A 26,552-nucleotide genomic window follows, 5' to 3' on the forward strand; every position below is an offset into this window, starting at 1 on the left:
GAGCTTATAGCCGCGACGGGGGGAGAGGTAATAAAAGCGCCTCTCCGGAGGAGCCCTAGGAGAAACATTCTTTATGCAAAGGATAGAAGCAAAAATATCAAGGTCCAAAGGAAGGCAATACTCGTGACACAGGGATATAGTCCCAACCATGTTCCGAACAGCGTTGGGATGAAACTGGTCAATAGTGACATTGAAATGATTCAGCACCTCCACTATCAAGGGGTGCAGTGGGAGACACAAACCAGCCTCGAGCTGTTCTTGAAAGATCACTATATCATTGGGATCATGCTCCCAGGGGAAGTTGCCAGTAGGGAGGCTATAAACCAGGTCCCTAGGGAGGCAAAAGTAGCAGATCAGAGATCTGACTCTCTCCCTTGTCATTAAGGAAGGGCCAAAGGTATCAGGCTCCCTCCCCCTAGAAGTAGACGCCATGTCGCCTGAGGCTTCCTAAGCCTTCGGGATATGCTCCCAGGCTCCTCCCGATCTCAAGGGAGCATCATCATCCTGGCTATCGCCCCTGTGATAGGTATGGCGTGGGTACCCAGACATGGCTGACGGCGATTGGGACTCACCAGAGTAAAACGAAATGGAGCAGACTGAGGAACTCGAGTAGGCTAGGCGAAGTAAGCGACCTCAGAATCCAAAAGATGGCATGGAGGAAAATAGGGCCCGAGGGGGGGGCCCTATTTATAGACCCCGTCCTTTCAAACAGACGACCCGGATCAAAGCAGATCCAACGGTCCGCAGATATCCTGACAGCACGCCTTTTGAAAACCGAAGGCGATTGGCAGCACATCTTCCATGATTAAGGTAGCCGCAGCCGCATGACGTTCGGAATTAAAGGCCACCTTAGCACATTTTCAGAATCTGAAAAGTCAGGGAAGTCAGAAGATCTCTTGATTCCCGTGAATGCATTTAATGAGGGTAGTCAATCAAGTTTGAATTTCGGTCAAATTAGTCCATTGCGCTTCATAAACTCCCCGCGCTAAGGCGATACTCTTAGCCCGAGGAGTGGGGGCAATTGATGAAGGATGATTTGACCCGATCTATGAAACGGCAACACGTGGACACTGACCCGATGTAAGCGACAACTCAGCATTGTGGCCCAGTACAGCTAAGTAACGGGCCCATAAAGCAGCTCGCCACATCATATCGCGCAAAAGGAGGAGCTCGCCACGACGCAAGCTCTGGGTTCCCTAAGCTACCCCCAGGGGATATTCCGAGGCAACTTCAGCTTGTAAGTTAAGAAAACCAGCTCGCTCGAGCTCCCAAGCAGACAAGTCATCCCGAGGACTAATTCTACTAAGGGTACTCCTAGAGTATTCCGAGCTCGCTGCAAAGTAGCTCGCGAGTGGGTCGCACGAACATTCCACAGGAAGCTTCTATTTGACAGGCTGTACCAATCAGACTACGCCATATCCCTTACGGACGGCGCAGTCCTTGTCCTTTCGACAGTCTGCACCCACGTCTCTCAGTAGGTGGAGGCGTGCCTGTCACTTTGGGGACGTGTCACTCACCCGAGTAAGGAGTAAGTCACAACGGCCACCTGCGTAGCCCTAGTAGGTAACGGCTGTGGCAGGGGGCGCAGTGGCGGTTATGCCCGATCTCACAAAGAGTGCCCCTATAAAAGCTCTCAGGGCAGAGGAGAAACTTCTTCTTGAGACATCCAATCTCTCGAGTATAGGAAAGAAGCGCAACTTCCACTCTTAGTCTTTGTTTTTTCCTTTACTTCCTATACACAGTACTAACTTAAGCATCGGAGTATTCCCACTGGGTAAATCCCTGGGAATCTTTCCTTTTATCTTCTCAGGTGTCGTTTGTTGCCAATAAGGAGCTAGTCAGCAATCAGCTAGGAGTGCCCAGATCACGCTACATCAAAAAAAAAAAAAAAATATATATATATATATATATATATATATATATATATAATATTTTGTTATATATTATATATTCGGTTAAGGTTTGATTTGATTTCTAAAATTCAGGAAATCAAACCAAAATCATAAAGAACCTCAAAGCGCTTTTATTTCCATGCCAAACCATACCACAAATTTCAGCTTGGTTCAGTTCGATTTAGTTTGGCAATTTGGACTATATAATAAACACCCTCCCTATAGCCAAACCCTTGCTATATGTCCAAAATTGAGCCATTCTGTGGCATGTTCTATGGCTAATATAGGGATGATTTGAACAGAGGGATATCCACTCGTGGATGGTTCAGATAAGCCACATCATCCTTGCGGGTGATAAAACATTAAAACTGGAGTAAAGAGAGAGAGAGAGAGAGAGGGGCAGAGAGAATCTTCCACTTCATCAGCTTGCCCACATGGAGAGATACCCTAGAGTTACCAACCACCATTACAAAATATAGATAACAAAAATATAGCTTTAAAAACCATTTTCCAAAGGGCGGAGAGAAACCCACCTAACGTAGAAAACAAAACAAACCAAACCAAATGACAAATGCACAAAGAAAAGAAAAGACACAGTACCTAATCTCCATTTCTTATTCAACATATATTCCAGTATGGAATTATGAGCTAAGATCCATGTCCCTACGCGGTATATAAACAAAGTCCCCAGGGCCCTAAGATAACGCCTAAAACCAAAGATGGCAACCCTTTTAGAGGACCAACCATGCAACCAACCAGCCGATGTGATTTTGTGTGGCCCGCCATTCAAGCAAGCGCCTTACGCCCCCCATGTGCGTTAACTCCCCTCCTGCCCCAACAAAATCGGCAGAAAAATCTCGCTAGTTGACAGGTTCCATCCTTTTTATGTACTACGTGGCACCATCATAGTCGTCCATTATCATGCAACCAAACTTTTCACAACAACACGGGCAGAACCGCAGAAAGCTACTATTTTAAATGTTATTTTAGTCCCTTCTTCTTTCTTTTGTGTCTTCACTACTTCACGCGCTCATCAACTTCCTATATAAGTAGTTTCTTTTCAAGTTTCACCAACCGTCTTCCCCTCCCCCTCGAGTTAGAGAGACAGAGAAACAGAGAGATGATTAGATTTAGTGTAAAGAGGTTTTGCAGGAGCAACTCTAAGCTTAGCGCAGGCGGTGGGGGTGGTGGTGGTGGTGACAGCAGCACAGAAGGGTCCGGCAGGGGATGTGGAGGTGGTGGTGAAATAAAATGGGAGCTCCGACCTGGAGGGATGCTGGTTCAGAAGAGAGAAAATGGGGAAAGTGAAGGTGAAGGAATGATCACGGTTAGAGTCTCAACTGGATCTGAGTGGCATGGTATCTCCATCGAAGCAACTTCAACTTTTGGTAATTCATCATCTATCTTTCTCTGTTTGTTGGGTTATTAAAATGGAAAACAATAGATTCTTCATCGTTTATATATATCCTTGTCTTGCTGATTTTTACAGGGGAACTAAAGATGATTTTATCATTGGTGACCAATTTGGAACCAAGAGAGCAGAGGCTCTTGTTCAGAGGGAAGGAGAGAGAAGACAATGATTTCTTACACATGGTTGGGGTTAGAGACATGGATAAGGTGCTGTTGTTGGAAGACCCAGCTAACAGAGAGAGGAAACTTCATGCTTTGTCCCAAGACAAAGCCATTGGGAATCCTTGTCCAACCATTAGCGTGTAATCTGATTAATTAATTGTTTTTCTACTAACCACGTAACGACGTTTAATCAATGTTTTGTATCAACTATGAGAACACCCACTTGTTACTACCTTGTTAGTATTTCTTCTCTCTCTCTCAAAAAGGTTATAATAGTTTCTTTTTTGTGTTTGGTTTGATAGAAAATAAGAGAGAAACAAGAGAGTTGAGGGAGAAAGTTATTTTTAGGGATTTCACAAGATTTATTAAGAATTTCCACTCAACTTTATGAGTCTCTCTTATTTCCTATCAAACCAAACATGGCCTTAGAGTTGCTTACCAAATTGCCTTCACAACGTGCAAGTGGGAAGTTGACTTCAATGGGGATTATAGCTGAAAAAACACAATAGGTAGCCACAGTAACCTGACCCAATTCGCATTAATATTTTCACCAGGTTTGTTCCGTTTGTGTTGATGTTGTTAGCATCAAAATTAGGGTTAATTACTTATATATACCTGCACTTAAATATACTCTCAACTTTCAAAATGACAAAATCTACTTTTATATAAACCCTCTGACCTTTCAAATGTAAATCAAACGAAAAGTTAAAAGACAAAAATAACCTTAATTGTTTATTAAAATTTCAAAATATGTTATTCTTCTTCCTTTTTTTTTCCTTTCATTTTTCTTCCCACCGCACTCTTGCTCCCTACTCTGGAGTCTGGACGAGAATCACATCGACCACCGTTGGTTCCAGATTGCTCTGGTGCCAGAGGTCAATGTTCTCTCAAGCCGATGGGCAAGCCCGGAGTGCTAAGTTGAACCATTTGTCTCTGGGCTTGACACTTGAAGCTGAAGACAGGGACGAAGATTGTGACAAGAGAGCCTGCTTATCACTGTAATTCCGGGAGGAAACAGGGGACCTTGACTCCAGTATTATGTGCAAACTCTTTGCGAAGAACCCATTAATTATCTGCTCGATTTTTGCTGCTCTCTAAACAAAAAATTTAATCAATGTAAAGCCACTGTAATTTGTGAACTCGAAACTCAATCGTCCATGAAATAGAAAACTTCAGAATCCATTTAAAAAACCACCGTCGCCGCAACAGAGGATTCAGTCGTTGTTAGGCAAATCGTAAGCTCACTAGGGCCGTCTTGACACTGTGTCAGGGTCTCACAGACGCTTAACCTTGCCTATGCCTGGCGGGTTTACCTTAAAAGGACACCATCATCATAAGATTTTTTAGAGAATTGATGTTATTTTCATCTACACCATCTAGACCACCAAAAACTTAATGTATCCTTTGAGGAGGGTGGTCGACCTCATTGATGGCACTCCTAAACCATCACCCCTTGCGGGGAGCCCTAGTTAATGGCTAACATGACTATCAGGATTTCCCATAAATGCACACATGCTCATGAGGACAGTGCATAAACCAGCTATTAACATTTAAGGGAAGTTTGAATTCTCTAACAAGTTCGACAATTATAATCACCTCTCATAAACTTTTTGACAGCTAGATCTCCTTTATTAGATTCTCTAACAAAAGACATAAAAATGTCCAAAATACCCATACAATAACTATCGAGGCCGTTTTTTGCATAAAATCAATACAAACTTTATGAACAACAAAAATAAATAATAATAATAATAAAAAAAAAAGAATGAAAAATAAAACCTCCAACATTCCACTAATATAAATTAAAAATGATCAAATGGGGAGGATAAAATTATGTAGCTGAGACCATTAAGGGAGAAGAATGAATAATGGTGGAAGGAAAACAGCAACCCAAATTACACCTACACTGTTGAGTCTCAGATAAGCCATTACGATTTTGAATTGGGAAATTCTTCAGAGCTTAAAATTTATCTCCGACGTAATATCTGTAGAGATGTTGGGAGTTTGAAATTAAGGACAAAACTGAAAGGCCTTGTGTTTTGGCTCCTTGTCTTTTATGGGCAAGTTGGTGCTCCCATCATCATCAGGCTTATCTCTAAGAAGTTCATCACATTTATCGTTTTGTCAATCCAAAAATAGAGAAGGGGAAAAGCACCCCAACGAAACAAAGAATGCTGTAACGACAGGTTTGTCTTCCCTAGTTAGCTTCCTCATTGAAATTCAAGTTGATGATGTTTTATATATGAATCGAGTTTAGGGTTAATACTACCTGCATTCTTAGTCATATATGTTTGTTTTCTTTCCTTTTTTTCCTTTCTTTCTTTCTTATTTGGCACTGGTGCACTTAGCTTGTTCTCTTCTGCGCATATCTTGGGGGTAGCTGTTGGGCTTTTCTAGCTAGTTTTTGTTTTTCTTTCCTTCAGCCAAGTGTTTATTTGTTTATTTCAGTAGTAGTAAGCGCGAGGGTGAAGAGCTGAAGGTGAAATATGGTGATGGATGGTGTGTTGCTGCTGTTGACAGAAGATAGAGAGCACAAATGCACATACCCAAGAAGGCTTGCGTTTGTACACTTTTGTGCTCTCTTCTTCTGTTAACAAAACAGTACACGTCTTTGTGTTCGGACTCCTTTATCTGATTTCATCATTTGATTCAAGTTGAAGGTTGAAGGTGAGCTTTTAACTTTATTTATACATCTTTTAACCCAAACCCCCTGCCCCCTCTCTCTTTGTTTTTCTTAATGCAATTAGCAGAACTTTGGGTAAATGGGTTCATCTTTCCTCAAAATTGAGTGAAGATTCTGAACCACAGAGGACTGTATGTAGTTAGGAAAAGGCTTAGATGATGATAGTGAGGAAGAAAATAAATTTGAATAAAAACCTATAGTGAAAATAATTGGAGGATTTATGGTCCATCAAACCCCACAGTACAGAAATGGGCGTTGTCGGGCCCATCTGGACGGGTCTGAAATGGGTATCTTCTGCCTTATCTAATTCTCTACTCTTTCGGTAACGGATAGCGATATATCATTACTCATAAATCCAAAATCATGTATATGTATTAATTATTTTGTGTCTGAAAGCCAAGGTCATTAGCTTATTAGTTGTGGTGGAGTAAATGTGGACGAGTATTAATCTACCATGCAGCCATAGGGAGTCAGCTGAAACAAAGACAATCATGCAGCATGAAAAAGATATTAACCATTAATTTTTAACAAACTTGAACAAAACTATCCCATCCGGGAAGATAAAATGATGAGAAACCCTAACACCCCACATTTCTATTTTCTTTGTTGATAAGATGATAGAAACCCCATCTCATGTATTGTTAGGATTGAATTGGAAGTCTCCGGGATTGAGTTTGTCTGTTTGGCTAATTATTTTACTCAGCATGGTACTATTCATCAAACTACTTGTGTTGGGATCTCTCAATAAAACGGGAGGGTTGAATGCAAACACCGACACATACTCAATGTTGCCCAAGCATTGCTTTTCAAGCTAGCATGCCTATTGATTTTTTGGGGGAATGTGTATTGATCGCATGTCATTTGATCAATCGGACACTGTCCATTCTGTTGAAAGGAAAGATTCCCTATGAAATTTTATTTGGGCGACCTCCTTCTTATGATAATGTGCGAGTTTTTGGTTGCTTGGCATATGTGCACAATCATGGACATGGAGGGGATAAATTTGTCAGTCGAATCAGACAATGTGTTTTTGTTGGGTATCCTTTTAGAAAGAAATGATAGAACTTGTATGATTTTGAGTCCGACACGTTCTTTGCATCAAGAGATGTTACATTTTTAGATGATGAATTCCCCTTATGCACGCAAGAAGGATAAACAACCAAACAAAGCACAATGCCAATTTCATTGTGGAATAGGTGGGGTAGATGAGGTGTTGGTGCCATCCACTTATTTACCAGGACAAGCAAATGGCGAGATGGAGACCAACCAGCGAGGTGAACTTGCAGAAGAAAGAGTCAATGTAGAAGAAAGAACCCACGTAGACCCAAATGCCAATATTAGTGAATTCATGCATTCTTCTGATGTCACCACAGAAAATACAAGCGAAGACAGTCCTGACGTCAAGGGGTGGCAATGTTGAGCAATAGCAGCACTCTGATTCTCATTTAGGGTGTGGGTATCGACAGAAACAACAGTCCACAAAGTTAAGAGACTATGTGCTTCACACCACACAGCGCTTGAGTCCCTCTCCGGGTCCCTTTGCAATCTCACTCAGCCAATCACATCCTGTAGGTAATCCTTATCCCAAAGATAACTATGAGAATTGTAACAATTTTTCTTGTCGACTTCGTACTTTCTTGGCAGCTATTACTGCAGGAGTTGAACCTACTTTTGCTAATGCCGTAAAGGATGAAAAATTAAGGGATGCAATGCAGAAAAAATACAGGCACTTGAGAATAATCAGACATGGACCGTAGAGCCATTGCCATTCGGAAATGGGTATATCGAATCAAGTACAACACTGATGGGACAGTGGAAATATACAAAGCCCGTCTCGTAATCTTTGGGAACAAGTAAGTTGAGGGAATTGATTATAATGAAACTTTTTCCCCAATTGCAAAAATGGTTACTGTCCGTACCTTTCTTGTAGTCGCAACAGCTAGAAATTGGGAGCTTCATCAAATGGACGTACATAATGCATTCTTGCACGATGACCTTCATGAGGAAGTCTACATGTGAATGCCTCCTGGTTTTCAGTTAGATAAACCAAGTATGATGTGTCGATTGCAAAAATCTCTATATGGCTTGAAACAAGCGCTGAGATGTGAGTTTGCTAAATTAACCGCAGCTTTGAAGACATATGGGTTTCAACAATCAGGTTCAGATTACTCCTTATTCACCTTTCGTCGAGATAGGGTACATGTGCTTGTCCTCGTGTATGTGAACGACATTATCGTGTCAGGTAATGATCATATGACAATTCAAATCTTAAAGAAATATTTGAGTGACTACTTCCATATGAAAGACTTGGGACCATTGAAATATTTTATGGGCATTGAAGTTGCCCGAAACTCAATACGAATTTTTCTGTCTCAACGAAGGTATGCTCTGGATATTATCGCTGAAGTTGGATTATTTGGTACAAAACCTACTCCTTTTCCTATAGAGCAAAATCACAATCTGGCATTGACAGATGCGCCTCTTTTATCTGATCCTGAGCAATATAGGCGCTTGGTGGCAGGCTTATCTCTCAGCAACTCGTCCTGAATTGTCTTATTGTGTGCACGTTCTATCCCAATTAATGCAGCAATCGCAAGAAAGATGTTGGAAGGCTGCATTGCGGGTGGTGCGCTACTTGAAAGGAAATCATGGTCAAGGAATTCTCTTGCATTCAGATTGTGACTTGCATTTATATGCATTGTGTGATTCAGACTGGGCGAGCTATCTTTTGTCCCAACGTTCCCTGTCTGGGTGGTTTATTCTACTTGGGAAATCATCGATTTCCTAGAAAACTAAGAAACAACACTGTGACTTGTTTTTCAACGGAAGCACAATATCTGTCTATGGCCATGGCCACGTGTGAATTAAAATGGTTGAAGGGGTTGTTATTGGCTCTTAGAGTGATGCATTCGAACCCAATGTGATTATATTGTGATAGTCAAGCAATCCTGCATATTACAGCAAATCCAGAGTTTCATGAGCATACGAAACATATTGAAGTTGATTGACATTTTGTTTGTGATGAGATTCAAAATGATTGCATTCGTCCTAGTTATATGTCAACTACCATTCAACTAGCAAACATTTTTACAAAAGCATCGAGTCGCAAAAAAATTGAATATTTTCTTCGCAAATTAGGCATTTACAATCTGCATGCTCCAACTTGAAAGGTGTGTTAGGATTGAATTGGAAGTGTTCGAGATTAGGAGAATCCATTGAGTTAAGATCGAATTAGGAGTTCATTTTGAGTTTGAGTTGCTGTAAATTTAAGATATTAGATGTTCGATGGCTGTATATATATATATATATATATTTAAATCTTCAATGAATCAAAATAAGAAAATCAAACCAGAAAAGCCCTGGTTTTACATGTCTCTCTCTCTAAAACACATTGAATAAGCATGTAGTCATTTTTGTTGACACTTGCCCTGCTGCAAATATGTTTGTTTCTAAAGCTGAAGCATGAAAGGTACATTAAGAGAGAGAGGTGTCAGCTTATTTATTACGGGCTTACTCGGTGTGAATTCATCCGTGCCTATATACTAAAAAAAGAACTAGAAAGAAAAAAAAATGAAATACTGCCATGTCAATGTCAATGTCGATGTCAGATAAACATCAAAGGTTTGACAGTCATCTGTGTTTTGAAACTGAAGTTTTGACCTCTTATTTATTTATTTATTTTTTGCGTAAGAACGAAGCAGCTTCATTGGATACTAGCGGGCGGGCCCATAAATGATAATGTAAATTACTCGTGTTGCATGTAGATGCACTCCTGTTAAAAGAGTCCAAGGAAATGATTTGAAAACATAAAAAAGAAGTGATGAAACATTCAAAAACCAAAGTAGTTCAACCACCGAAGATTCCAGTGCCTGCAGCGAACCCGTCCCCGTCAAGGATCGGGGATGGAGATTGGAGGGTAAATAGGAGATGGGGATAAGGGTTAATTTCATAATTGCTGCGGTGATCGGAGATGAGGACAAATTTTTAGTTTTTACGTTAATTTTATATAAATAAATCAATTCTGTTGTTAAATAAAAAATGGACAACATGTGAGAGACAGTAGTGGCGTTACTGTAATTAATTAGAGGAATAATGGACAACATGTGAGAGACAGTAGTGGCGTTATTGTAATTAATTAGATGAATATTGAGAAATATCAAGGGGAGGGAAAAGACGTTATCATTGCGGTTTGCGGGTGTCTTATCAGGGAAAAAATATTTTTTAATTACTTTTTTTCATAAGTTATTTCTGAAATTAAGGTAGAGAGAGAGAAGGTTAAAAAATAAATAAATTTGCATTTCTAGAAATTAAGGTTGAGAGAGTAAGTTATAAAAAAATAAATAAATTAGGCTACTTCCTTTTCTGTAAATTAAGGTAAATTATTTCTGAAATTAAGATAGAAAGAGTAGGCTATTAAATAAATAAATAAATCTTTACGTCTGAAAATTAAGACAGGTTTTTTAATTATTTTTTAGGTAAGTTATTTTTAAATTAAGGTAGAGAGAAAGTAGGTTATAAATAAAAAAGACTATATTTCTGTAGAAGGTCAAATTAAATTAAGGAAGGTTTATTTTTTTTTTTCTTTCTACAAATTAAGGTAGAGACTAGAGAGAGTAGGTTATAAAGAAATAATTAAGGTAGAGAGAGTAGGTTATTAAAAAATAAATAAATCTGGAAAAGGTAAAATTAAATTAAGGTACAGATTCTTCTTTCACGCTGATTCGATCAGACCTTACAGCTGGCAAGCAGGCCACATTTCACGCTGGTTTGGTCAGCTCTCAGTCAGGCCCAATTTCAGGCCGCATTCATTGTTTACATTTCACGCTGGTTCGGTCATCTCAGTCAGGCCCAATTTTACGACCCCACAGAATTCTGAATTACAGCCACCTCCTACGACTAAACCACATCCTGCCTATTGTCGGTACTTCGTGCTAGTAAATTCTGAGATGGCCTGATCGGTACTTCTCCCTAAATCATATTGGGGAGGGCATTTAAGGAAATAAACGAATAATTAATATCCATTGTTAGGCTTTCCTATGATCGTCAGGTTTCCTTCGTACACCTTTGTCCATCGGATTATTGTTCATTGTTCATCGGGGAATGTCCATTAGACTATCATCAGCCTATTGTCCAACGTGCTGACTCGGTCCAACAAGTTCGGTTTAGGGAGCCTGCCTTTGCCCATACTATATCCAACGGGAAGGTTGCTGACTCTATCCGACGGGTCTAACAGCCTATTACATTTGCTGCATTCTCAAGCGTTGCAGGGGCGTGGAGAAATTAAATTAGTGTGTAGAAAAAAAGAAGTTGAGAAGGTTTTTTTAGTGAATGAATCTTTGAAAAAAAAGTTACTAAAAATATATTAAAATTTATATCTAATAATAGTGGTGAGAACCTAATGTCGAAGACATGGTTGCAGAAATAGGTTTTTAATTATTTTTTTGGGTAAATTATTTCTGAAATTAAGGTAGATACGGTAGGTTATAAGAAAAAGTTTGTATTTCAGGAAATTAAGGTAAGTTTTTTTTTTTTCTGAAAATTAAGATAGAGAGAGTAGGTTATAAAAGGGATAAATAGCCTGTACTGCCCCTCAAAAATCTGAATTTATATAGCTAGTAGCCCTTATAAACTGCACCTGCCCGTGGATTTGGCATCATCCATGGTGCACCTACAACAAAGGACAGATTGGTTAAATGTGATGGCAAAATATACCCAATTAAATGTGATACTATAATTTATAAAATATGAATTAATAAAAAGTATGCAGACTTTAATGTAATTGGTTGATATCTAGATTTACGGTGCAATTAACATGTATTAGTAAATGCACCTTAAATTTTCTTGTCATATTTATTGGTATCTCAATTGTTTTCACCCTTAGAAATGCGCTCTGCTTCTTTTTCCATTTTTGATATATATATAAATACAAGTATAGATGTATATGTAAAAATTTTTCATGGATCCATATTTAATTTAATTAAAAAAAAGACCATAGTTGGATTGCACTCCATTTTTAATTAGGATATACAGATACCATTTACAGCCTAAGTGAGTTGAATCGACTAACTTCTGCAAGACTTTTTGTGATAATAGTTAATGAATAATTTAATTTGTTCATAACAAAGCAACAGATGATGAGATGATTTAATGAATAAAAAGATATCAAATCTTTTGGGCATCATCCATTGGGAACACAAATGCCAGCATTTACAAGAACGAGATATTAACAACTAATTTCTTTTAATATTCCACTGAGTTTTAAATTTATAAATAAAGAAGATTCAGAACATCATCAATGAGAATCAGAAAAAAATTATAAAAAAAAAAAATGATAAACAGACCCTGACTGCTCTCCCCATCTACAACAAGTAACCTAAACATATAAAAGATGTACAAAGACTCACTTTACATCTGTGGGAATGATCTTGAGCTTCTCTTTGATGGCTCCATTCACCAGTGCTTCAATATCGCCAAATACTATGAATGATTCATTAGCCAAAGAGGGGGTTTCTCGGGACTGCCTTTTTTTGGACTACCTTGTAACTTACTCAAACTGTTTGTAAGAATCTTCTTTCGACTTTTCTGAAGAGGTCGCACATTGTGCCTCTTCTTGGGTCACTTGTATCTCCTATGCTCTGTGATTAATAAATTTCTTCATTTATCAAAAAAAAAAAAAAGCAAGACAAGACAACGAGTAAAACATGGAGGAGGGAGAAATGCCTTTTTATTTGCTTTTGTTGCCTCTTGGAATTTTGAGTTTAATGAACTCTGTTCCTCTTTATTGAGTTGGTTCACAAGGTGCTTCTCCAATTCTGGCACTCTTGGCTTTTGCTGATTGGGCTCCACCATGTAATCAACTTGAGGAGGGACAGCAACTTGCACTGTTGGCCTGACACTAACGTAGGCATCCCTTGTTGTTGCTGAAAACCTAATCATCAAAAGTAAAGGATAAAAAATCAGAAAAAATAGGAAAGCAATGATAGAGGAATTGAAAACAACATGAAAGAATACCAAATAGTAGTTCCCCAAGCTGTAGGTCCAAATGTCGCAGGTGATTGACCAGTGATGGACAAGAGGTTTTCATTAAACATGATACTGCTTGGAAGCGCCGCTGGCCGAGGGTGTCCTTTCCTGTAACGCTCAGACCTCTGGGAAGTGAACACACATAAACATGAGCACATTGTTATCAAGGAACATAATAACCGACCTTTCACATTTCATGGCTACAAGATATCAAGGAAATATGGAACTGCCAATGAAGTTCAAAATACATAAAGCTGCATAAGAAAATATCCATGAGAAAAAATACATGCTGCATGCAAGAAGCATGGGAAAGGGAAAGAAAAGAAACAAAGACACAGCAGAACCATAAGTTTAGGTCATGTTCATCTATACCCTTGTCTAGCGTTACCAGAGATTTCTCCATGGCATTGCCTCGGAAAAAAGTGTGATTCCACTATGAAATTTTATAGGGAGGCGGGGATGGAGGAGATGAAAAGAGGGAAGGGGCAGCAGAGAGGCAGGTCTTGAGAGGGAGCTCTCTCGAAAGTTATTTATTAACACGAGTGGGTTGCTCTCTTGTGCGAGCTAGACGAATGGAAAATCTCCAGCAAATAAAAAAAAAAAAAAAAAAAAAGGAGACACGGACGAAAACAGAGGGGGCTTGAGTCCTTGAAAGCATGGAAAATCGAAAGCTCAGGCGAAGGAGGTGATGGATGGAAAATCTCCAGCAAAGAAAAAAAAGGAGAGACGGACGAAAACACAAGGGGCTTGAATCCTTGCAAGCATGGCGAAGGAGATGATGAATGGAAAATCTCCAGCAAAGAAAAAAAGAGAGACGGACGAAAACACAGGGGACTTGAGTCCTTCGAAAGCATGAAAAATTGAAAGTTGAGGCGAAGGAGCTCTGTCGAAGAGGGAGCTCTGTCGAAAGTTCTTTCTTAACACGAGTGGGCTGCTCTCTTGTGCGAGCCAATCGCACAAACGAAATCCCACCAAAACCGCTGCTCGCTACAGCTCCCAACGCGGCGGTTTGGCGACCTACCCAGCAGACAAGAGGAGAAGTGGAGAATTCGAATGCAGTTGTGGCATTTCTGTAATTTGATAGAAAAATTTGCAGAATTCACTGTTAGATTCCATTTGCTACATTCTCAACCCTCCTACCGTATACATTTTAACTTGATAGATAGTAGGGGGTGTGCCCCTGAAATAAGGAAAAGTGCAATTTTGAAGGTCATATTTAATTTTAAAGAAAAATGATAATAAAGTCAAAGAAGTGATAATGTAAATTAAATGTGTTGAATGTAAATGTAGTCTGAGTGTATATTGTTAAAAGAGTTCAAAAAGATAAATAATCCAAGAAATAATAAAGAAATGATTCAAAAACATAAATAGTCCAAGGAGTGAAGAAATGAATTAGTGGGTTGGTGATGAGTATTCAACTTGGGTTCCTGAGGAACTGACTACCTTCTCCGAGTAGCATGGGTTTTTGAAAACCTACAAGAAAAGAAAAAAAAAAAGAAAAGAATTTTTGTTTAGGCAAATATAAAATGGTATGACCCTGACCCTACATCATTTAATAAGCCATTCGGTTAATTTCAACTAACAACTTTCCTCTATCGAATCAACATTTATTTGGTATCAAGATAATCAATCTTGCTTTCAAGTCCCAATAGGACTTGTCATATATGTCCAAAAGATAGATAGGAGCAAGTCTAAAAGCCACACTACTTTACAAAGAGCAAACTAAACAAAAGCTAATGCTTCCAAAAAAAATCACTTGAAAATACCCATTTTCCTTCATGCACGCCATATGCAACCACTAGTAAAAAAAGATTAATTCCATAAACTTGTATTTTCATGACAAATAATTTAGAAATATGTAAAATATTAAATAGAAAAATCATCTTCAAGCTTATTAGCTACCCAACTTTAGCTTCAGCAAAGCAATTAAGGAGCCCCAAACCTCCTAAAAATCTTATTTTTCTTAAATTCATCATAATTTTTCAAAATATCTAAAACTCACTATGTAAGTTTTTATTTTCCAAAATTCATTTTCCATTAGTGCATCGTTAATGTTTCTTAACAGAGGTGTTCATGTTAGCATAAATAATAATTTTCATGACTAAATTACCCTTGAATGGTGAGTTAGAGGGAAAATGGTCTTTTCAGTTTTCAATTTTCTTTTTTTTTTTTTTTGCATTTTTAGTGTTTTGTTATAATTTTGAGTGTTTTTTATATTTTCTATTTTCTACAATCTATAATTTTTCCTATATTTTTTGTTATTTATTTGCAATTTATATGCTTTCTATAAAATTTTGGTGTTTTTCTACAATTTTTATTTTCTGATTTTGTTTTTCAATTTCTATAGTTTCTATAATTTGAAATATATTTTTTATTTTGTTTTCACTTTCTATAATTTTTTATATTTTTTGTAATTTCTATGTTTTTATGTATTTTATATTTGAAAATATTTTTTGAAATTTTTTCCTTTTTTTCATGTCTAAATATTAAAATGGAAATATATTAACACTGTTATTTATTTTGTATATATTTTATATTTTTCTATGAAGGTTAAAATGGTAATATATTAACACTGTTTGACAGTTTTGTATGCCCTTAGCTTCAATCAAGATAATGTACTTTATGAGTTTATTATAAATGAATAAAAGTGCATATTTGATTCATGTTCCCTTGGTATTTTCTGTATAATACCCTTAAAATGGACACTTAATGAGACTCGTGTTAGTTTAAATGTTCACAGCCAGTGGGTTAGTCTGGGGAGACCTATCCTGATAAGGCTGACACTGTGGTGCCACCAAGTCGGTTGGGGTGGCCTGTCTCAGTTGCCAGGGTGAGACCCTAGGCACATACAGTGTAGGATTAATTGAATCTTTGAACTGGACCAAATTTCTAGTATTGCCCTGGACCTTGGAGATTGATGGGCAAAACTGGAAAGTTACACCCGACCCCTAGACTCAATTATGATACTACACTAGGTGTCAGATTGGGTTGTCTTTGATATACCAATCAGTGAGATTCTTAGCGGGGGTCAAAACCTGGGTATGTTGGGACAGTTTGAGAATTCATCTGAGTGGGTGATCATAGTGACAGGATCAGCCCTTTGTCGGACAAAGGTAATGATCGGGGATGCACTCTCATTGATGGAAATCGAGACTGCCGACAGCCGATTTCAATCGTTGAGATCTGTTTTGCAAAATATATTTTATATGAGATATAAAAGTATATATATTATGGTTTCGAAATGATTTGCAAAAAGTTCTCTTACTCCTTTTGGTTTAGATCTGGTTTGGTTAATGGTTCAAGATTGATCCTTGAAAAATATGTTTTTCTAAAATAGGGAATCCGATTCCCTGCAAAGATAGGAGAAATTTTTGAAATTCGCCCAATCCATTCCGCAAGATTTGGGCATCCATGTGATGGATATCCTATCCCTTCAAACACCTGTTAGTTTATTTAACGTCAAGTAAGAGACATGGTGAGTTTTAGAAATTTTGAAAAGTTGTGGTGAGTTTAAGAGAAATGCTGGAAATTCATGGTGAGTTTTAGACAATTTCCCTAAAATATATTAGATCAAACGATACAAATCAACCTAAGTTCTATTTAAGTCTTGGTTGGCTAGTCCTTAGATGTTGGATCCACTTAGGTAGTTCACTAACAAACAATCCAAACTCTTTTAGACATTGTTTAGCCAATAGAGGGGCAACCCTATTACAAAGCCTATTTACATATATAAAAGAAATAGAAAGACTAGCAGTAACAACATCAATATTATTGCTTAGAAATAGAATATCTGAGGCCAAGTCAAAGTTCTTAGAGTTCAGCGCTTTAATTAGAGGAAGACAATTTGATCCCACCTTTATATGTACTTTGTCAAAATCTTCAAACCATTGAGCAAAGCCATAGCTAGGGGTGGCCACAAGTCGAGCTCTTCACGAACTACTCGAGCTCGGCTCAGCTTGATTTTAACCAATATATATATATATATATATATATATATGTGTGTGTGTGTGTGTGTGTGTGTGTGTGTGTGTACACATACATAATAATAATAATAATAATAATAATATTATTATTATTATTATTATTATTATTATTATAGAAATAATATATATAATATTTTTAGTTTTATATATAATAATAAATAATTATTATAATTCTTAATTTGTAAATATCAAATAAAAATATTATTTATATATATATATATATATATATATATATATTTATAATACATTTTTTCTCAAGTCAAGCTCGAGCTGAGCCGTGCTCGAGATCAAGGTTCTAGCTCGAATGTTCGAGCTCGACTCATACTATTCGGCTCAGCTCTACTCGAATCCACCCCTAGCCATAGCTTCTGATTGGATGGGAGAGGAAGTTTAGTTTTACCAAAAGTGCAGCTGCTACCGTTCCCGTAGAGTCTCTCAACCGTTCTGAAAAAAAAATAAAAAAATTTTAAAAAATTAGGGGTTGGGTCGACGATTCAACTGTTCGAACTGAGCAGACAACCTGTTCTGAAAAAAGAAATAAAAAAAAATTAAAAATAAAATCAGACCAAACTGTTAAATAGTTCAAACAGTTCAACCGCCCAGTCAATGAGTTTTGGGAAAGTAATGGTGATGCAGTATTTGCACATAGGCAGCCCTCTCTCTCTCTCTCCCTATTTGTTAGTGACGGGAAAAATGTGAGCATTTAGATCCGAGATGCAGTGGGAGAGGTCTCTGTTTTCATCTGCGCCTAGCTGGTTAGTTGTAAAGCTATAGATAGAATTGATGAAGGTGGAGGTGGAGGTGGAGGTGGCTTTTTCAATGACACATGGCGGGTTAGAATTGGGTATAAGTCATTGGATTGTTGTCTTTTCCAGATTTCCTTCTTATTTATTCAGATATTGAGGCAGCAAAGTCAACGGTACCTGCTTAATGATCTAGTTCTAGTATATATGATATATACGCGCGGCTTTGAGCCTTTGTTTCTTTCTCTCAAATAACGTTCAACCCAGCAAAATGTTTAAGCTGTTGGGTAAGCTCCTTAAATACATGTTTAATCAGTCTCTAACATGCCATTTCACGCTAAAGCCCATCAGATTTGATAGTGGCAATGATTTGATCAAACAGTCTCTAATGCCATCATCTCAAACAATCCTTCTAAGCCCTTCCACCTGAAAGCCCATCAGATTTGATACATTGGGGCAAATGATACTAGACCGCTTGATCAAACGGATTCTAATACCATCTCAAAGAATATATAATGGTTCAAGTCGGCCCTTTCATGTGAAAGTCCATCAGGTTTGATAGGGATAATCACAATCTAGTAATACTTAGACCACTTGATTCAAACCCTTTCAAATCAGATTTGATAGGAGCAACGACAGACAATCCAATACCATACCATTTGATTAAAGAGGCCGGCCCTAATATATACCATTTCAAATAATCGTTCAACCTAAAAGTTTAGGTTGTATTTGGTTTAAAGGAAAAAGTAGGAAAAGAAAGGGAAAGGTGGGGAAACATTTACAAATCTTGTATATGTTTCTCTATCTTTTCGTTCCTTTCCCTACTTTTTCTTTCAAACCAAACACAACCTTTAATATCCCTGAATAGATTTCATCTTAATTCTAACGCCTTGCATTTTTGGGTTGAGAATTGAAGTGAGCATTGGTTGGGTTTGGTCGACTTACACGCTACACCTACTTGTGCTGTGACATGTTTGAGTAGCTAGAGGCAACAAGTCCAATGAGAGACGATAAAGATGGATTATAATGTGGATGCATGAAGAGGATAGATATACCATTCAACGACATGATCAATCTCAGATATTCCGATCTATTGAACGAATACAGAGTGGGTCGGCCAAGCTAATTCAGACTTGATCAATCAAGACCCTAACACTAGTTGTTTGACAACCCCCAGGCCCAGGCTCTCTGTCTCTCTCTCTCTCTGGGTTATGTGCTAAACATGCTGCACAAGCATCTGTGTTGAGAATAACTCTATTTCAATATTATTTCACCTAATTAAATTTTTTTCTTAATTATTTTAATAAACCAATTAATGATTCTTCAAATGCATGCCTCAAAACAAGTGTTTTAATTTATACGAAATCGGTTCTTCCTTCCACACACCTTCATAGGTTTGAGTTTGGAGTTTTGACCATAAAAAGAAAAGTGAATAGAATATCCAGAGAAGAACATCCATCGGTCGCACTTGAAGCACTTTTTGAGACACTTTCTCTTTTCTTTTGGCTTTTGGCAGCACAGTTGGAGAAAAGTGCAGTTGTTGTTTAATAGAAACCATCCTCAAATGTTGACCTTTTCTTGGTTTCTTAGTAATAATCTGTTGGGACACTTGGCTCCTTGAACAATCACCCTGCTGATGGAGGGTCCGGATGAGCTGAAGACAATAAATTTACAACTCGGGCTGGTCACCCAACTGCGTTGTAACACGTAATCACCCCACTTTTAATGTTTGAAGTTAAAGGAAGAGAAGCTCCCCTCTCTGTTACCTTTAGATTATGTTTGGTTTGAAGGAAAAGGTAGGAAAACCTATACAAGTTTTGTAATGGTTTTCCTACCTTTCTTTTCTTTTCCTTACTTTTTCCTTCAAACTAAACACAGCTATCTATTTTAAATTAATTAGAAAAAAACAAATAACCCCACTTCCTCACTTCTTGGCCAGTTATTTTTCTTTCTAAACCTAATGTGAATATTTAACAACTTTTGTATGACATGCAAATGCAAGCCTCTAATTGGACCTAAATTTTACAAGTGGGTCTTTTAATTACATAATTAACATGCACGATTCCATATGAAATAATAATTTTCTATAACCCATGCATTGGCTATACAAAACTCACAAATCATCCAAATGCTTTTGTCCATCCCTAACAACATGGAGTAAGCAGGAAAGAAAATAGGGAAGGGAAGGAAAAAATAGGAAAACCTTCACAAATCTTGTATAGGTTTTCCCATTTTTCCTTTTCTTTTCTTACCTTTTCCTTCAAACCAAACATAACTATTCATGGAGGAAGATTTGGCCCGACCTCTTGGCCACCCAACACGTGAAAACAACCGAGGGTGACTTGACAGGAGCAACAACTCGGCACGGCAGTGCGTTCAAGTCACGAGCTCCGAGAAGAGAAACCCACGGTCCGAGCTCCCCAAAAGGAGCCCAAACTCTCCCTTTGACCCCGAGCCTTACGAGGAGTGTAAGGGGCAACAACCCGAACTGGCCCACCCTAGGGCAGTTTGGGCCACACTTCTATCCGAACTCAAGACTTCACCTCGCAAACCACTCTAGCACCTCATCTCCAGGCGCCGAAATGAACAGGCATACCTGACACCAAAAGAGTCTGTATCCTGAGGCGGCACACCTAACTGACTTAGGATCTGACGCTTAACAATCGCACTTCAATGGCCACCAGCCACCGCCACCTCCAGTTACAGAGACGGCTCCAACAAAGAGAGCAGTGGCGGTTGTCTGCCCCAGCAGAGGTGATGACACCCAAATTGGCAAAAGTGCAGAGGTGATGACACCCAAATTGGAAAAAGTGCAGAGGTAATGATACTTGACCTGACCGGAGCTTGGGAGTGAGTGCGCGAAGTGGTTATAAAAAACCCTCTTCCCCACAAGAATGGAGGTACGTGATAACTTTGCGCCATTTGATTTTTTATCTTGCCTTTAAGAAAACACTAACTTGAGCTTCGGAGCACTCTCACCAGGTTCCTCCCTGGAGACTACTCGCTTTCTTCTCTATTTCAAGCACCTTTTGCTCCAGTCAGAGGCAAGATCGTTGACAGCTAAGACCAACCGGATTGCGCTCTATCAATTGGCACCGTTTGTGGGAACACGCTACAAAAAGTTAAGTTCTCATCCTACAAAAGCTAAGTTCTCATCTTACAAAAGCTAAGTCTTCTTCTCCCAGAAAGCTAAGTCCTCACTTTTTAGAAATTGAAGCTCTCGCTTTATAGTTTACATTTTTTATGAACTCAAAGACTACCCATATAGCTAACAGACTAAGTTTACTTTCAATTTAGTTAAAGCCTCATCAGTCCTCTTCGCAAGGTCCCCCCTACAAAGATGAGCTCTTCATGGCTTCCGCGAGAGTTGGCGGCCAATAGACTACATAGGCGCTCTTACTAGTCGAGCCTTCCAAGGCTCCCGTGTGAGCTGGCGACCTAAAGTTAGTAGTGCTGCCCCCGAAGGTCGAGCTCCTAGTAGCTTCTTGTAGGAGTGGGTGACCGGCATAACGAACCTGATGCAATGCAATCATAGCTCCAAGGCACCCACCTGATCGGCTCATCACCAAGTAGTTCTCCACCAGGGAGCTCGTCACTAAGTAGCTCACCACCAGGGAGTTCGCCACCAAGTAGTTCATCACCAGGCAGTTCGCCACTAGGGAGCTCCATCATCCTCTGAGTCACAGGCCACCTGGGAGCAGGTCAAATGACGAGGTACTTAGTCAAAAAAAATTGATACATCACAAAAATTGGTACGTGACCAGAAATGGTTACATCAATTGGCTTCCGTGGGAGTTGGCAGCCAACAAGCTACATAGGCACCCTTACTGGTCGAACCTTCCAAGGCTCCCGTGTGAGCTGGCGAAGTACGAGCTGCGCCCACAAAAGAAACAGTCGCAATCCCAACTTCCGCTGCGGACCCAGCTCGGACGCTACAGATCAGTGCTTCCGTCCAGGAACCTCTACGATCCGAATTGGTAAGTTTCTTACTTCAAAATTTAGATATTTTTGCCTGGTCCACGGCCGAGATGCCCGGTATTGACTCCAACCTTATAACTCACAAACTTAATATCAATCCTGAAGTTAGGCTCGTTAGACAGAAGAAACGCAACCTAGCCCCGGAGCGATGGAAAGCAGTCGATGAGGAGGTCGTGAAACTTGTCGCAGCCTACTTCGTAAGAGAAGTCCATTGCCCGAGCTGGGTAGCCAACCCCGTTCTGGTAAAGAAGGCCAACGGCAAGTGGTGCATGTGCGTCGACTACACCGACCTGAATCGGGCCTGCCCAAAAGACTACTTCCCACTGCCCATAATCGACCACTTGGTAGACGCAACCTCGGGGCACGAGTTGCTGAGCTTCGTAGATGCCTATTCAGGCTACAACCAAATCAGAATGGATTCAGCCGACGAGGAAAAGACCTCGTTCATCACAGAGTTCGGCCTATACTGTTACAAGGTTATGCCCTTCGGATTAAAAAATGTTGGGGCAACATTTCAAAGGCCTTTCCTTTTCTTACCTTTTCCTTCGAACCAAACATAACTATTGATGGAGGAAGATTTGGCCCGACCTCTTGGCCACCCAACACGTGGAAACAACCGAGGGTGACCTGACAGGAGCAATAGCTCGGCACAGCAGTGCGCTCAAGGCACGAGCTTCGAGAAGAGGAACCCGCTGTCCGAGCTCCCCAAAAGGAGCCCGAACTCTCCCTTTGACCCCGAGCCTTACGAGGAGCGCAAGGGGCAACAACCCGAACTGGCCCACCTCAGGGCATTTCGAGCCACACTTCTATCCGAACTCAAGACTTCACCTCGCACACCACTCCGGCACTTCGTCTCCGGGCCGCCGAACTGAACAGCCGTACCTGACACCAAAGGAGTCCATATCCTGAGGCAACGTGCCTGACTGACTTAGGATCTAACGCTTAATAGCCACACTTCAACTGCCACCTACCACCGCCACCTCCAGTTACAGAGACGGCTCCGACAAAGAGAGTAGTGGCGGTTGTTTGCCCCAACAGAGGTGATGACACCCGAACTGGCCGAAGTGCAGAGGTAATGGTACCCGACCTGATAGAAGTTTGGGAGTGAGTGCGCGAAGTGGTTATAAAAGGCCCTCTTCCCCCCAAGAATGGAGGTACGTGATAACTTTGCGCCATCTGGTTTTTTATCTTGCATTTAAGAAAATACTAACTTGAGATTTGGAGCACTCTCACTGGGTTCCTCCCCGGAAACTACTCACTTTCTTCCCCATTTCAGGCACCTTTTGCTTCATTCAGAGTTAATATCGTTAACACCTAGGACCAACATGATTGTGCTGCATCATCTATTATAGGAGAGGAAAGCGGGAAAATTCTTCTTAAATCACACAAAGTCTCAATAAGCCTAACCTCCCTGCAGGAATTATATAAATCCTATTTATGCACGTTTTACCGTTTGACAACAATATCAGAAAGACATGACGCTACCAATCAACCTGTATGATAAAAGTGATAATCAATCACTATCACATGATATCTGTAAAATGATCAAAATTCGTTATGGGGGTAGGGTATTTGATTGGTCAAATTTATCTAAAGTGTCTCAAAGCAGCTGTTGAATCTTGAATGTTCATCTCAAACCTCTCAAACCGGCACAAAATGCGAATTTAAACTATACTAAGCTCTTAAAAAGGCCCAAGAAGATTGGGAACATAGTTTTACCTTTGAAAGTTGTTAACAAATTTTGTCAAATTACTTAAAAACTTAACTTCCCCCCTTTTTTTGGCTTCTCTTATTTTTCTCAAACTAAACACAGCCTTAACGTTTAAAAGGAGAAACGGGAGCATTCGAAGATCAATCGGTGCAGATTTTGAGGCTCTGCTGATAAGGTATCAGAATGGTTTGGTTTTCAACAGATACAAAGCCGTTCAAAGAATCTTCAATATTCTTCAGCATTTCTTTACTTTTTCCTAGGAAACCAACTTACCATCATAACATTTAAACCATAAGATATTTAAATAATACAACTACCCTAATAGTAGTTGAAGTTATTAATCAAGGCGTGATTTTGTATTTTGTATGAATTTCCAAAATCCAGCAGTGCACCAAGTACACCAATGTAAGTAACCAGCAAAAGAGAAAAAAAAAAAAAAAAAAAGAGTAGATACAGAAATTAACCATATAGCTTTGATATACATGAACCCTACAGAGATATAATTCAATTCAGGTAACCATCTATGAGTATCCACCATGCAAACAACTAGAGTGAGAAAGAAAAAAAAAGGAGAGAGGGGGGTGAAAATCATCCAGAATTAAGAAGAGGTGTAACAAACTTCTGAAAGAGCCAGAGACACCCATCCCATATATATGTATATATAATATTCCATCTTATTGCGACCTCATCCTGTTGATCTGGTTCAAAGCTGGTTGAAGAATGTTGTAGAGGACCCAAAGAATAGCCGGAGCAACAACCACCAACAGAAGCGTACCTCGACTATCGCTCGTGGAAGCGTCGGCAATCATGGCAATTTCACTGGCTGACGCACTAGATGTAGACATAAAGCAAGACGACGCAGCCAATCCACCAAGCCCTAGCCCTACAATGATCCCCTTTGAGCTCCTCATTCGGTTAATTTGGTTGAGAGCCGGTTGAAGAATGTTGAAGAGCACCCAAGCAATCGCGGGGATTATGGGCAGTAGTAATGCAAGTCCACGGTTATCGCCTTCGGCGATCTCTGCAATTTGTTGGGCTGCCAAGGCTGGATCGCAAGAACTCAATGTAGAGAAGATGGCACCAGCGATAGCAGTCCCTGCCAAGTTTGAACCGTCCGAGGATTTGGAGGTGATAAGGCCTTTGGGGAGGTTTTGAAGGGAAAGGAGGGAGATGGGTTTTACAGATGGCTTATTGGAGGCGTTGAGATTATTGGGTGAAGCTGATTTGATGCTAAAGCATTTAGCATTGAGCATGGCCATTGTAGCTATAGTCGTTGCCATTGCGACCTTCTTCACGTACACTGTGACTTTCTCGAGGGTCTCAGCAAAGGGAGAGATCAGAACACTCGAAGAGGAGATAGACGGCTGGCTTCAACCTTCAACCTTCAAAGGTAGAATATAGATTTGTGTCAGAGGAAGGCAGAATGATAATCCAATTGAAATATGTCTTCAAGATCCTTCTCTTATCCGGAGATTGCAATCCATCCGTGTCATATGGACCTCATATTTTTACACTGGCTCCTTTTCTTATCACTTTCTCTCCTCTTCCACACAAGAGTACTCGATCGGGTGGGTAGCAATCAGCCAAATAGCAATCCTTCCCTTGGATTGGTTGAGATGTCATGTGGTGATAAGGGCACACGGAAATTGACAGTCGGAGCAGCAACTTTTCAAATTCACTCTTGCTTAATTCTCACTAATCAATTACAAATGAGCAAAGCAGGAAACTCCTTGAAGGTCCGTTTTCCTCAAAGCCCCGACTCCCTTCAAACTGGGGACTTGAGATCAAGCAACTTATGGATTTCAAATATAGTGGATCGGACATCCGACATACCACGGAATGGAACTAATTAATACTTGGACGACCAGATGATAATACTGTTTATACATGGCTGCAATTGCAATTCTCTTATGGTCCACCTGAGTACAGAAATCAAAATAGATGACATTTTAGTTTTTAGGGTAAAATACAAAAACGTCTCATGAAGTTTTTGACAATCATAAAAATCTCCTCTATAATTTTATTTTATTTTACCAAAAATAATCTCTTAGATTTTTAAACAATTCGACAAAAACTTCTTTTTTGTCGATGACTATGACGAAAATTGTTAAATCGACCAATCATTTTTTCCAAACACCCATTTTACCCTTTTACAAATTTATTTGCATCTATTTTTATCAAAACACCCCTGCTGGCATGTTATCCCCTTTTCCTCTTCAGTCGACCTTTTTCTTATTCAACTTCAAAACCCTAATTCAGATAAACTCTTGGTATTTGTGATTAGAATATAAAACAAGCTCCGTTTGTAGTCCTCCACTTTCAATAACCAATGGTCATGTCTGAACTTGACATCCAGATTTCTATTACCTCTGATCCCTTCGTAGAGGCAAATAATAAGGACTCGGGTGTTGGGGCAAAGGAGTATGTGCATGTGCGTAGAGGACCAGTAGTTCAACGAGAGGTTTTCTTCATTCGGCGGTTTTTCCTCTTTGTGTTTCTAAATGTTCTCACTTTGGAAGACAAAGTTGTTGTCTGTTGCCTTCACCTATGAGTACTCAAAGAACCCGAAAGAAGAAACCTTGTTTCTCTTTTTTTTTTTTGTTTTAATTTTTCTTTTTTTTTCCTGATTTATTGCTCTCTTGAGTATTAACAACTCAAATTTTCTTTGCCTACTAATGGGTGGTGATGAAGCGCGATCCGGCCGGTCTTAGCTGTCAACGACCTTGCTTCTAAACTGGGTAGCAGGGAACATGAAACGGAGGAGATGAGGAAGCTCCGGGGGGGAACCCGGTGTAGCGGCTCCGAAGCTCAAGTTAGAATCCTTCAAAAGCAAGATAACACCAGATAGCGCAAAATTTGCATACCTTCTTTGTTGGGGGGCAGGGGGCTCTTATAATCACTTCGCGCACTCGCTCTGAGGCCCTTTTGAGGTCAGGTATGATTACCCTTGCGCTTGTCAATTCGCCC

At 39.5% G+C, this 26,552-nt stretch overlaps 1 protein-coding gene and 2 long non-coding RNA genes across 3 annotated transcripts; 1 reads left to right on the forward strand and 2 right to left on the reverse strand.

The window, feature by feature from the left end:
* Positions 1-2,896: 2,896 nt before the first annotated feature.
* Positions 2,897-3,707, forward strand: LOC148862613 (uncharacterized). Its single transcript, XR_016109210.1, has 2 exons — positions 2,897-3,280; positions 3,382-3,707. It is a non-coding gene; the product is annotated as an uncharacterized LOC148862613 (long non-coding RNA).
* An 8,646-nt stretch (positions 3,708-12,353) lies between these two features.
* Positions 12,354-14,084, reverse strand: LOC148862614 (uncharacterized). Its single transcript, XR_016110900.1, has 3 exons — positions 13,543-14,084; positions 13,159-13,295; positions 12,354-13,075 (listed from the first exon to the last, which is right to left on the reverse strand). It is a non-coding gene; the product is annotated as an uncharacterized LOC148862614 (long non-coding RNA).
* A 9,952-nt stretch (positions 14,085-24,036) lies between these two features.
* LOC148862615 (photosystem II reaction center proteins PsbY, chloroplastic-like) lies at positions 24,037-25,083 on the reverse strand. The gene has a single exon (XM_088978792.1). The coding sequence runs from the start codon at positions 24,863-24,865 to the stop codon at positions 24,260-24,262; it is 606 nt and encodes a 201-aa protein (XP_088834918.1). The 5' UTR covers positions 24,866-25,083; the 3' UTR covers positions 24,037-24,259.
* Positions 25,084-26,552: the final 1,469 nt, after the last annotated feature.

This window comes from Nelumbo lutea, chromosome 3, assembly GCF_056320005.1.
Source record: "Nelumbo lutea isolate HS-2025 chromosome 3, American lotus-T2T, whole genome shotgun sequence".
NCBI lineage: Eukaryota > Viridiplantae > Streptophyta > Magnoliopsida > Proteales > Nelumbonaceae > Nelumbo > Nelumbo lutea.

Coding starts and splice junctions, on each gene's coding strand:
- LOC148862615 (XM_088978792.1), bottom strand. CDS start 24,865: ATGGCAACGACTATAGCTACAATGGCCATGCTCAATGCTAAATGCTTT.